Source organism: Terrapene carolina, unplaced genomic scaffold, assembly GCF_002925995.2.
Source record: "Terrapene carolina triunguis isolate 2854851 unplaced genomic scaffold, T_m_triunguis-2.0 Scaffold132, whole genome shotgun sequence".
Lineage (NCBI taxonomy): Eukaryota > Metazoa > Chordata > Testudines > Emydidae > Terrapene > Terrapene triunguis.
In genome coordinates, this window is record NW_020664483.1 from 1,596,522 (window position 1) to 1,609,618 (window position 13,097).

At 54.1% G+C, this 13,097-nt stretch overlaps 2 protein-coding genes across 2 annotated transcripts in view; both read right to left on the reverse strand.

Annotated features, from left to right (window-relative positions):
* The window catches only part of LOC113406737 (cullin-9-like), a 21,707-nt gene extending 13,388 nt beyond the window's left edge, over positions 1 to 8,319 (reverse strand). The window contains exons 1-2 of the mRNA XM_026653132.1: positions 8,266 to 8,319; positions 55 to 661 (exon numbers count right to left, since the gene is read on the reverse strand). Of these exons, the coding sequence (XP_026508917.1) occupies positions 55 to 649 (595 nt within the window). The 5' untranslated portion in view covers positions 650 to 661; positions 8,266 to 8,319. The remainder of the gene's footprint in view (positions 1 to 54; positions 662 to 8,265) is intronic.
* A 3,209-nt stretch (positions 8,320 to 11,528) lies between these two features.
* Positions 11,529 to 13,097, reverse strand: part of MRPL2 (mitochondrial ribosomal protein L2) — a 4,057-nt gene continuing 2,488 nt past the window's right edge. Inside the window, exons 6-7 of the mRNA XM_026653193.2 lie at positions 12,365 to 12,438; positions 11,529 to 11,795 (exon numbers count right to left, since the gene is read on the reverse strand). Coding sequence (XP_026508978.1) covers positions 11,583 to 11,795; positions 12,365 to 12,438 — 287 coding nt within the window. The 3' untranslated portion in view covers positions 11,529 to 11,582. The remainder of the gene's footprint in view (positions 11,796 to 12,364; positions 12,439 to 13,097) is intronic.

Genomic DNA, 13,097 nt, shown 5'->3' on the forward strand with positions numbered 1-13,097 from the left:
TACAGCTGGGCCTGGCCCAGCCCTTCTCTGGGGCTCCTGGCCAGGAGATCTCACCTGCGTCGTGTGAAGCCAGGGCCCTCAGCATCTTGCCGGCGCTGCGACGGATTTGCTTCTCCTCATTACACAGCATCTTCATCAGCAGGTCCAAGGCCCCGGTCTCCTTGAAGACGCCCGTCAGCGAGCCAATGCTGGCGTAGGCGCTCAGCACGTGGATGGTGTTGAGGATGGAGGACTCCGGGCCCGTGGGCCCGGCCATCTGCCGGCTAGCCCGCTGCACCAGGTTCCTGACGTCAGCCTTCATCTCCAGCAGCGAGGCCTCGTCCAGCGTGACGTCCGGAGGGAACGTGCTGGGCGCCTTCTCCTCCTTCACCCGCTGCCCCTCGGGCTTCCTCTTGCCCAGCAGCGTCGGGCAGTTGGCATACACCTCCTCTGCCGACATCCACATCAGGATGTTCTCCGCTTTGCTCTCCGCCGAAGAGGCATTGGTGCTGCTCCCTGGGCCCTCCTCCAAGCTGAGGATGCTCCAGCGAATCAGGTACTCGGTGTGGCCATCGTGGCCCCGGCGCTGCCGGATCAGCTCCTCGGGGTGGGCCTGCAGCGTGGGCCCCAGGTGCACGAGCAGGTTTCCATTCCTCCTCTCGCCCACCATGACGGGGAATGTCTGCGCAGAGAGAGAGGCAGGAGCAGGTTATGATCCATCTAGGAACCCCGGTCGAGAGCTCGGGGAGAGAGCTCTCCAGGGAAGAACCTCTGGGACCCAGCTGGTAGGAGAGGGGACTAGAGATGGAGAGCTCTGCATGTCAGGCCTCCTGGCATTCTGCGCCCCAGATCAGAGCTCTGTGGGCAACATCCCCGTCAGGAGATGAGCGAGAGCTCCACATGCAAACCTAAATCTCCTATGAACCTGGGGCCCAGCCCTGGGTTACTGGGGGAGTCAGAGGGTGCCAGATCCCTGGCACAGCCATCCCGGCCGATGGAAAGCCCAGCTAGCCCATCCCACAGGAAGCAGCACAGTCAAACGGACAGGGCACTGGCCTGAAACTCAGGAGACCGGGTTCTGCCCCCAGCCCTGCCACCGACCTGCTGTGTCACCGTAGGCAAGTCACCACCTCTGCACTACTGCCCAAGCGTACCATGGCTCCCAGACCCGGGGAGAGGGATAGCTCAGTGGTTTGAGCATTGGCCTGCTAAACCCAGGGTTGTGAGTTCAATCCCTGAGGGGGCCATTTAGGAGTTTGGGGATTGGTTTGATCAGGGGGTTGGACTAGATGACCTCCTGAGGTCCCTTCCAACCCTGATATTCTATGACCACCTCTGCTGAAACCTCACCCTCCCATGCAGGAAAGCACGACTACATCACGCTCATGTTCACAGGCTCCTCTGCTCCCAGCATCGGTTCAGAACCATCCTTCTGTGTGTAATTCCCTCCAGCCCTCCTCGCAGCCGGACTCACAGACCTCAGCTCCCTGTAGTCCCCTCCTCCCTCATCTCACACCAATGTCTTCTGCCTCTCCCACTGCTGCAAGAAAGTTAAGCAGGGCATACACGTCTGCAGGATTGAGGCCAAATATTCGTTGGGTTATACAGGCTAGAGGCAGGGTTGGTTCACAGCTAACAATGGGACATTGGCTGGGGTGGACCAGGGCTCTGATTTCCAGAAGACCTCCGTAACATTTCCCGCTTCGACCCTGGGGCGGCGGAGGGACCACAGAGTTCCCAGCCACCAGCTGCTGCAGGTGGACCCCAGAGCTCCCAGCCTCAGGCCCTGGAGCTCTCTGAGCCGTTGCAGGCAGCAGGGAGTGCTGGACCCCCCTCCCTCTCCATTTTGTCAGTTATTCTTAGTAAAAATCACAAACAGGTCACAGGCTTCAGTGAATTTTTGTTTCTTCCTGTGTCCCATGTGACTTTTACTAAAAATAACCATGACAAAATCTTAGCCTCACCTATGAGGGTCAGGAAGCAACATAAAACTGGCCATATGGATCAGACCAATGGTCCATCTAGCCCAGGATCCTGTCGCTGACAGTGGTCAGTACTAGAGGTTCAGTAGGAGCGTACAAAACCAGACAATTCTGGAGAGAACCACCCATCTTCCCATCTGAGCTTCTGGCAGTCAGAAGCTTAAGGTCACGCCTAGGAAGGAGTCACATCCGTGACCATCTTGGCTAATGGCCTACCCTCCATGAACTTATCTAATTCTTTTTTTAACTCAGTTACACTTTTGCCAATCACAACCTCCCATGGCAATGAGTTCCACAGGTTAATCGTGCATCGTGTGAAACAGTATTTCCTCTTGTTTGTATTACACCTGCTGCCTGTTCATTTCATCATGTGACCCCTGGTTTTTGTATTGTGGGAAAGAGTCAATCATGCTTCTCTAGTCACTTTTTCCACACCATTCGTGATTTATAGAATCTATCACATCCCCTCTTAATTGTCTCTTTTCTAAACTGACTAGCCCTAATCTTTTTAGTCTCTCCTTGTACGGAAGCATTTCCATATCCGTGATCATCTCTGTTGTCCTTCCCTGAACGTTTTCCAGTTCTATCATATCCTTTTTGAGAGGGGGCAACCAGAATTGGACACAGTATTCAAGGTAGGGGCACACCATGGATTTATATAGTGTCACTGTTATATTTTCTATCCCTTTTCTAATAGTTCCTAATGCTCCGTTAGCCTTTTTGACCGCTGCGATGCATTAAGCTGTAGCTTTTAGAGAACTAGCCATGATGACTCCAAGTTCTCTTTGAGTGGTAACAGCTAATTTAGACCCCATCATTTTATAGCTATAGTAGCTACATGACACAGTTTTGTCGACAGAACAGTGGAGGTGCACATATTGCAATGCTCCTCCCGCCAATGTAAATCCCCTGCTATGCTGACAAAATAAAACCACCTCAAGGAACAACACAGAGCCTTTTGTGACCTAGCTGGAGCGACGCAGTGTCAGTGTAGACACTGCACTTGCTTATGTCATGCTAATTGGCCTCTAGGAGGTGTCACAATGCCCAGCATGACCACTCTGGTCAGCACTTTGAACTCCACTGCCTTGAAGATACACAGACATGATCTCCTCCCTCATTTAAAGGGCCGGGAATTTTTGAAATTCCTCTTCCTGTTTGCTCGGCATGGACTGTTCACTCAGCACCTTCCCAGCTGACCATGCCGGCTTTCCGCAACAGACGCGCTGCTGCATGGAGTACACCGGAGCTGTTGGATCTGCTGGGTCTGTGGGGAGAGAAGGCTGTGCCATCGCAGCTTTGCTCATGCTGTAGGAACTTTGATATCTACAAGCAGATTGCTTGTGGCATGCAGGAGAAGGGACATGCAGCAATGCTGTGCTAAGATCAAGTTGCTGAGGCAGGCGTACCAGAAGGCAAGGGAGGCCAACCGTCACTCTGGTGCAGCGCCAAAGACATGCTGCTCTACAAGGAGCTGCATGCCATCCTTGGTGGCAACCCCACCGCCATGAGCCCTGTGGATGCTTTGGGGGGACTGGAGGCAACAGCCAGTGGAGTCAACCCTGAGGAGTAAGTGGTGGATGAGGAAATGGAGTTGGAGGAGGATGTGGGACGTGTGACAGGGTCATCTGGTGCCGTGGCAAGCTAGGGCCTATTTTTGACTCCAGAGGGATCTAGCCAGTCCCAGCACTCCGGCTCTGGCGTGTCTGATGCAGGAGAGGCAAGCTCTGGTAAGCACGCATTTTGCTTTGATATTGCACAATGATAGGAGACCGAGGTCTCATTTACTTTGTTATACGGTAGAAGAGGAATGAGGGAGATAAATTAACAACAGAGCCTATGCAGCTACGCAGTGGGGACCCAGTAGAAAAGTCTGTTAATGTACACTGGGATGTCCCGGGAATCCTCCAGAGAGATCTCTGGGAACCCTTTGGGTAGGTACTCTGTAATCCTCTGCCAAAGATTCCTTGGTAGAGCTGCCTTGTTTCTCCCCCCGCTGTAGGAAACTTTGCTGCACCAGCCAGCAATTATTTCAGCAGGGACCAAAGCAGCCCACAGGTGAGCAGCATATGGAGCTGATCTGAAGCCGCACGCATGCAGGAGATGCTCCCTTGCATCCTGGGTTACCCTTAGGAGTGAGCTATCGGGTTTGATTAGCCCAGCCTGTGGGAAAGGGTGCCAATATTCAGAGTGCTCTCCCTAGGTATGTGTAGTGACCCTCTGTCCGATAAGGAGGCGAACCAGGAAGAGTAAGGAGGATAGGTTTAGAGAAGTGCTGCAGTCAACAGACACAGCATATAGGGAAACTAGAGCGTGGAGGGAGACAGTTAATGAAAACTCAGGCTGTATAGCCTGGAAAGGAGACAGGGGCAGGAGCAGATAATATATGGACAGGAGTGGATGATAAAGCTACTGGAGGGTCAGACAGAGTCCCTCATAGCGCTGCAGTCTGAGCACCTCCATGCACGACTCCCCCTGCAGCCAGTACAGAACTTGTTCCATGCCCTGCCCAAACTCCCCCAACACATTCCTCGCATGTTCCCATTCCGTCGCAGTACCCCTGGCAATCCACCCCTAGAAACTGCTTTCATGATGAAAGCTGGAGTTACACATAGCTGTGAGAGCCTGAACCGAGAGAATATTCCTCACTGTCATGACCCATTTAAAAAAAAAAAAAAAAAAAGTGTTTTATTTAATTGAAGTGTAGTCTTTGAACAAAATGAGTCTTTTTTTTGTGTCCTGCCCAGGGTAGTTGCTGCTAAAATTCAGAACTCCATCAGGAGTCTGTCTCAGCTGGACCTGCTGAATGGGGCTCAGTGTGAAAAGCAGGGGTGCTCCAGGTCCAATCTAAGGAGCCGGTGAAGCTGCATGGCTTACCCTGGAGGAAGAGCGAGACCCCTAGGGATCTGACACACTGAAGGGGTTCCTCCTAGAGACCGTTCCAAAGCTGGGGCCACAGCACCAATCCTGTGGACCTGTGTCACCTTCTCAAAGGCTTTCTGAATAGCCAAGAACACTACATCAACCAGATCACCCTTATCCATATGCTTGTTGACACCCTCAAAGAATTCTAATAGATTGGGAGGCATGACTTTCCTTTACAAAAGCTGTGTTGACTAAGTCTTATTCATCTATGTGCCTCATAATTCTGTTCTTTACTATAGTTTCAACCAATTTGCCTGGTACTGAACTTAGGCTCACCAGCCTGTAATTGCCAGGATCGCCTCTAGAGCCCTTTTTGAAAATCGGTATTACATTAGCTACCTTCCAGTCACGTGGTAGCTTGTTTCAGGGACAGGTTATGTACTACAGCTACTAGTTTTACAATTTCATATTTGAGTTCCTTCAGAACTCTCAGCTGAATACCATCTGGTCCCGGTCATAGAATCATAGAATAACAGGGTTGGAAGGGACCTCATGAGGTCATCTAGTCCAACCCCCTGCTCAAAGCAGGACCAATCCCCACCTAAATCATCCCAGCCAGGGCTTTGTCAAGCCGGGCCTTATAAACCTCTAAGGAAGGAGATTCCACCACCTCCCTAAGTAACCCATTCCAGTGCTTCACCACCCTCCTAGTGAAAAAGTTTTTCCTAATATCCAACCAAAACCTTCCCCACTGCAACTTGAGATCATTACTCCTTGTTCTGTCATCTGGTACCACTGAGAACAGTTGAGCTCCATCCTCTTTGGAACCCCCCTTCAGGTAGTTGAAAGCAGCTATCAAATCCCCCCTCATTCTTCTCTTCTGCAGACTAAACAATCCCAGTGACTTATTACAGTTTAATTTATCAATTTGTTCTAAAACAACTTCTTCTGACACATCAGTGTGGGACAGTGGTTCACATTTGCCACCCAAAAAGAATAGCTCTGATGTGGATATCTCCCCCCCACCTCCTCTGCAGTGAAGACCGATGCAAAGAATTCATTTAGCTTCTCTGCAACGACCTCATTTTCCTTGAGAGCTCCTTTAGCATCTTTGTTGTCTAGGTTACGTCTACAGGAGGATAAAAGCCCCACAGCACAGTCACGGCTGGCCCAGGTCAGCTGACTTGGGCTTGTGGGGCTCAGGGCTAAAAATTGCTGTGTAGACTTCTGGGCTCAGGCTGGAGCCAGAGCTCTGTAACCCTTGTCCCTTGCAGGGTCCCAGAGCTCAGGTTCCTGCCCAAGCCCAACCATCTACACAGCAGTTTTCAGCCACGAAGCCCGAACCCAAGTCAACTGACCCAAGCCAGATGTGGGCTTTTCATCCCCATGTAGACATAGCCCTAGAGGCTCCACTGGCAGTTTTCCTGGTTCTGATGTACTTAAAATATTCTTACTAATAGTTTTTGCATCTTTACCAATTTAGGAATTTTCCCCAGCTCAGATTAGCAGGGACACTGGGGATTTTTCACCTTCCTCTGCAGCATGAGGAGCAAATCACCTGGGCATGTCTCACCTCACCAAGTCCCTGCCATTGGTGCACCTCAGGCCTTCCTGTTCTCTGCCTGTAGCACTCAATAGTTTAGTCTCCTGAGGGCTGTAACACTTTGGTCTAATTTCAGTTGTTGGGTTTAATGTGCGGGTGCTGGGCGCTCCTGGTGGCCTGTGATTTACGGGAGGCCAGACTAGATGATCTGGTGGTCCCTTCTGGCCTTAAACACTATGGGTACGTCTACACAGCATTTTGGAGCAAGCGTCCCAGCCTGGGTCACAGACTCTGGCTAACATGGCTCACCCTAGTTCTCTACAAAAAGGTGTATAGACCAGAGGCGGATTTACAGTAAAACACAGGGTGCCCTGGCACGGGGCCCCCGGGCCGGGCAGCTGCGGGGCCAAAAGCTGGCTCCTGGGGCTCCTGCTGCAGTGTCCACACCCACCGGGAGCCAAGCTCCTCCATCCCCCACCTCCTCCCCAGAGCGCGCCACGTTTCTGCTCCTCCCCCTCCCTCCCAGCGCTTCCCCTGCCGCCAAACAGCTGTTTGCCGTGCCTCAGGGCGCTCTGGGAGGGAGGGAGAGGAGCGGCGCACTCAGGGGAAGAGGTGGGGCAGTGATGGGGACTTGGGGAAGTGATGGAATGGGGGCAAGGAGGAGGAGGAGGTGGAGCAGGGGCGGGGAAGGGGATGGAATCAGGGCACGGCGAAGCAGAGGCAGGGCCCCCGCACTCCCTCTACACATACCCCCCTCAGCCTCCTGCCCTGAGCTGCTTAAATCCCTAACTCCCTCCCAGACCCCACACCCCAACCCTGAGCTGCCTCCCACATCCTAACTCCCACCCAGACCGCACACCCCAATATTTTTTTACATTTTTTTTTACTAAGCGCTCTTATAAGTGCTTTACAATAGTTAGCAAACAGTACAAACAATATTTGGAAAGATCATTAAGTGGCCCGCCGAGACCCTCAGCAATTTTCCTGTGGTCTGTGAAAAAAAAAAAGTTAGACTACAAAAACAATCCAGGTACCTCACTTCATTTTCATTTACTTCCTATTACTTATAAGAGGAGGATGAAGAGAAAAAGAATGAAAAACAGGGGCGGGGGGAGATGAGAGAGAAGGTTCTTTTTCTTGGCTGGGTCCCGAGGGGGGCCCCGAACAATGAAGCTGAGCACAGGGCCCCACTAACGCTAAACCCGCCACCGGTGCAGCCAGCACTTTGAAGGTGCAGCTTGGGCTGGGGCTCAGGTGCCGAAGCCCAGGCTCTCGGTCGGGAGCCGCCACCCCACGCCCTGGGCTCCCGAGCCCAGACTCCAGGCCAGGCTGCAGCTTCACAGCGCTGCCGACACCCGTGTTTAGAGCACTGGCCCCACTGCCGCACCCGGCGCGGGAGGCTGGCTCCGGACGGCTGTGTAGACATACGCTAAACACAGCCCAGCGAACCCGTCACGGGGACCCCCGAAGTAGCTCGATCCCTCCAGCACGCCACGGTCCGTGGGCAGGAGCGAGCCGGGCCACCGGGCCCAGGTCTCACGGCTGCGAGGCGGCTCGCCCTGCCCAGCTCGGGGAGTGGGGCCACACGCCGGGGGCCCGGGCTCCCCACAGCCCCCGCCGGCTGCAGGCTCGAGGCCGCTCCGCCGCCCGGCCCCGGGGCACTCAGCCGCCCGCCCGCCCGCCCGGGCAAGCCCTTAGCGAGGGCGCTGGGCGCGGCGGGGCCCCCCCGGACCCGGGAGACCCCCCCCCCCCCGCAGCTCCCGCGGGGACCGGGCGGGGCCGCGGCCTCCCTTCGGCCCCTCCCCGCCACAGCCGGGCTCCCGGCCCGGCCCGGTCGGGGACAGCTGGGGGCGGGGCGGGGCCAGACGGCTCCCAGGGGGCGGCTCTGCTCGTTACCTGCTCCCTCCAGCCGCTCCCGCGCCGCTTCCGGGTCCTGGGCGCGTGCGCACCCCGCCCACTACGGCTCCCCGCTCGAGACAAACCCCGGCAGTCGCGCCCGCGACAGGGAAGAGCCGGGCAGGAGGCCGTGCCCCCAGCTGGGGGCGGAGCCGCGCGCCACGGCCCCTCCCCCCGCGCGGCAGGACTTACGGTCCTGGCCCCTGGAGCAAGCAGCACAGGGGACTCCCATCCCGGCGGCCTTCCAGTGACAGCCTGCACCTAGCAGTGGGTTTCCAAACCCCTCCTGCCTCAGGTGCAGTGAGTGTGGGTGCAGCAGGACTCTGCACCCAGGGAACAGGGTCCCCCTGAGAACAGCTGCCCATCCAAGGCCTGGTGATAGGGACGGTCTTGCCTGGATCTTCAGAACCTGCCATGTGAAGCAAACCCTAGTTCCCACAATCAGGTCCCATGTTTTACATAAACTAGCAGGGAGGCCCATCTCCCTGTCTGTTTCCACAGCTCAGCATGTTTGGAGTTCTTCCAGGAACACGTGACCCCATGCGCTGTGTCCCTAGCCTGTTTTCCAGAAGCTGGGAATGGGTGACAGGGGACGGGTCACTTGATGATGGCCTGTTCTGTTCATTCCCTCTGGGCATTGGCCACTGTTGGAAGACAGGATACTGGGCTAGATAGACGGTTGGTCTGACCCAGTCTGGCCCTTATGTTCTTTTCCTTGAGTGTTTCTCTTGTGTTTGTAACACTTGCTTTGGGGGAGTACAACATCCTTGTAATGTTTTCATCCTTCAATAACAGATACTATCCGCCTGAAACGCCATCTTAAAAGAATTTTCAGATCTTGAAATCTCATTGTTACAGAGTTTATAAACTAAACTAACTCATTGTCTCCAGTTGGGACCATCATGACCTCAGAAGGACCTCAAACAATCATCACCCTTCCACTCATGCTCATTTGCATGCCATGGTAGAAATGAACCCATGATGCGACGGGAACTATGCATGTCAAAAGTTCTTACTGGTAGATGCCTTGGTTCACAACATCACTGCGCCTCAAAGTTCTGGAGCTGCTTAGTAGCAAATTAAGGGCCAGTTTGCCCATACATTCCAGCTGTTTTGCACTGTCCTGGAGTGGCGCCAAGCAACCAGAGCAAACTGGTAGTCGGTTCATCCAAGTTTCCTTCTCAAGGTGGTATCGGAGTTCTACATGTTTGAGCCTGGTATCCTGTCATTTTTCCCCCATACCCATCCTGCTAAAGCCTTTCTCCACATGCCTGCTGTGAAGAGTTCTGCTTGGAGGGGCTGAAGCCTTTAGAAAGGCCACCCAACATTTTATTTTGTTTGACCCCTCCCCCTGGGGTAGTACCATTAATAACAGAGCTGAGCAAATTGATTTTTTGGTTCAGTGGTCATGCTAAAAAAATAAATAAAAAAAACATTTGGGTCATTTTGAACAGAAACTGAATTGTTTTGGTTTTTCTTGCAAAAAAAAAAAAAAAAAAAAGAACTGTGTCCAGGTCAAACTAAAGGTTCAAAATGACATTTCATTTAACTTTTGGTAGGGTTTGGTTTGAAAATGTCAAAACATAACACTTCAGCATTTCCAAAATAGCCAACCTGAATTCATGAATAGTTTTGGTGCCCCCCAAAAATCTACTCTTTGCCAAAAAAAAACCCCACCCAGCTCTAGTTACTAAGAGGGTACAGGTCTGTCTCATCTTACACGGGGGCTCCGTTCCGCGGTTAGCGCATAAAGTGAAAACCGTGTATAGTCAAAATTACGTTGAGTTCAATGGCGGGCGGAATCGCCCGCTCTACAGGTACAGTATTAAAATTTATATATTTTTTTTTGTTTTTGCCGACCGCGTAAAGCTGACATCGCGCATGTTAAATGCGCGTAAGATGCGATAGACCTGTATTTCATGGTGCTGTGACTTGGCTGGCCTGACTCTGGAAAGTCATTCTATGCTCATTTCATTAGAGGCAACTTGCTGAGCTCTGTAAAGCAGTAACACAGCCCTCCCTCTTACAGAACACGACTACTGGACTCAGCCACCAGGAGGGAATCCGGTTGTAGATTCAAGGTGGGGAGGCCCGACTCCCCCAGTCCCCAAAGTTTCATTTTATATTGGGATCTCTGCATTTCAGGTGGCCAGGTTTTTTGCATGGATTTTTCCCCTTTGATTCTGGGTATCACAGTTCTGGGGTTAACTGCTCCTCTAATCCCCTTCCTGACCTCCTTAAGGGCCCCCATTCAAGTCTCAGGCTTCTTAGCCATCGGGGCACAGACCCATGTCCCTGTCACTCCAGGACAAGGATTTAGGCCTGCAACTCACTGTGCTTATCCCAGCAGGTCTGACCTTAGTCCAGCACCTGAAATTCATTCTCTCCCAGGGACAATGACAAGGTCGCCAGGGACAAATCTCTCCTACAGTTGAAATTGATTGTGAGAAAGGCCCAGCAGTGGGAGCATGGACCCATGCCAGGCTTCTGTACCAAAGCAGCACTATATGGCTTTCTAATCCAAGTCCCCCAAGGCAGCTTCCCCATAGGAAAGAGAATGAGAGTGGCTATCTCCTCTTTAGGAGAAGGGCAGCCCAGCAGTACGTACCATCCAGCCATAACCCAGAAGGAGAATGTTGGGACTGTTCCAACCTCACTGTGGGACATCTAGTAGGTAACTGGTTGGCAACCCCATCATCGCTGCAGGCAACAGGACAGGGGAGTGGTTATCTCCCCAAATTCAGCCCCTCCAGAGCAGTCATAATCTAGAGAGGGACGCAGATTACTGGAGCATCTCCAGCACCAGGAAGCGAGGTTCTTGGAAAGGGTCCAGTAACTTCAGTAGGGAGGGGGACCAACTGGTAGGCTCTGACCCGTGAGCAGCCCCCCACACCTTCACAGAGAACAGGATCTTTACCATGCTAGGCCCAGGAGGTTAGGTTCAGTTCCCTTGCAGTGGAGAGGGCTCTGGGAAACGGGGAAGATGCATGGACTAGGATTCCTGCAGATGCTGAAGGGGACAGAACACAGGGCAAATCCATTAACACTCCAGGAATTCATTATCCCCTTCCCCACCTCTATGGCCCAAAGCTCAGACGAGCCCAGTGGCTGGGAGTCAGCAGCCCCATACCCACACTCTAGGGGGTCTGAACATGCCCGTGGTGCCAAGGCTAGGTTCACACAAGCAGTACGTGGAGCCTGCTAGCACTGATCCCATCAGGGCACCCCTGCAGCTGTGCACAGAGCAGATGCTGTAGGACAAGTGAGAACTGAGGGGCTGATTTTATTGAGAGCCATTGAGGGGCGGGTGCCAGGTGTCAAGCCCGAGCTGCTGCGGTAGGCAGGTTGACGTAGCTCTTCATGGGTGGGAGCGGTTTGATCTTGCGTCCCGCCCAGCCGCCCTTGCGGTGCCATAAGCCACTGTGCGGGCGCTTCCCCAGCCAGCGGTTCCGGCCAGCTTTCCCAATGATCCGCTTGTTGTGGTCAATGTTGGAAACTCGCCCCACGGTGGCCATGCAGGTCTCCAGCACCTGCCAGAGGAAGAGAGAGGCTGTGAGCAGGAGCGCACCCGGGGTAGACAGCACCCAGGGTAGGGCTGCCTAGGGAGAGTTCTTGGCCCCTGCTGCCAAGAAGCTGCTCTGCCTGCGCACACAGCCACAGCCCCAACAGCTGCGTGTCCTCTCATGGAACCCCTCCGATGTGTGGGAGGCCTGGCAGGCACTGGTCTACCCCCACTGCACCACAGCAGGTGCCTCCCACTGCTGGACCCCACCCCCGGGATGGGCCAGGTTAGAGAATACAGCTGAGACAAAGACCAGAGGCTGGGGGCCAGCTGGGTAGGGGATTCCCCTAACTTAGGGTAGAGCTGAGAGCCAGGCCTCATCCCTCCCTGCCTCAGCTCAGTGGCCTGTCCACACTGGGAATACGTATCCAGGGCCAGGTCTCTGCTCCACAGGTCTGAGCCCATACAGCCAGCGCAGATCCAGTCACATTTCATCCTCTGGCTGCTGACATTGCAGACTCAGCCAGCAGCCATTGCTCAGAGCCCAGGGCAGAGAGGCATCTGCATGCCTCCCTCATCCCCCTCGCCCCCCTCTACCTGCATGTGTCTTTTAGAGGGCAGCTGCACGATGGCCGTTCCATTCACCTTCCTCAGTAACACGCCACAGGTCCCTGCAGCACAAAAGGAGAGGTCAGGCTAGTTTCTGGCTTCCCTTAGCAACCGGTCCCTTGCCAGCAACCTCCTCCCTTAGCAAATGGTCCCCTGCCAGCAAACCAGCTGAAGCCCTCTGCAGTGCCTCGGAGAGAAGTGGCTCCATCCCAGATGCACAGAGCCCTCACCTCTTCCCTTGTCACTGAAGGAGGTGGGCGGGAGGGGACAAAGGCACTCGGGATTTTCATACTCACAAGAAGGGAGTGTTCCAGACCCAACAGGTAAGGAACCCCTGCCCCCTGGCCTGGGGCAGGCAGATAGCTTTGGGAAGGGCCCCACGCCCTGGGAGTGCCCTGCTGGGAGCACTGCTCATCCACTGGGACAAGATATTAGCTCCTTCCCCAAGCAGGAGTTGCTGTTTTGGGATGTCAGGCCTCACAACTGAGGCTAGGGGAGAGCTGTATAACCAGCAAAGCAATAGGAAATATTCTCCCCATCCTGGGGCAGAGCTGCCAGAGCAGGGACCTTGAACCAAGATGGTGAAGGAGGGCAAAGGCCCAGGATACCAGCCTGGAATCAGCATTGGTTCCCTGGTACCACAGCACCCGCAGGTCCCTGCCTCTCCGGGACTGGGCACCCCCCCGCCGGCCACCTCAGACCAGCACCCACAGGTCCCTGC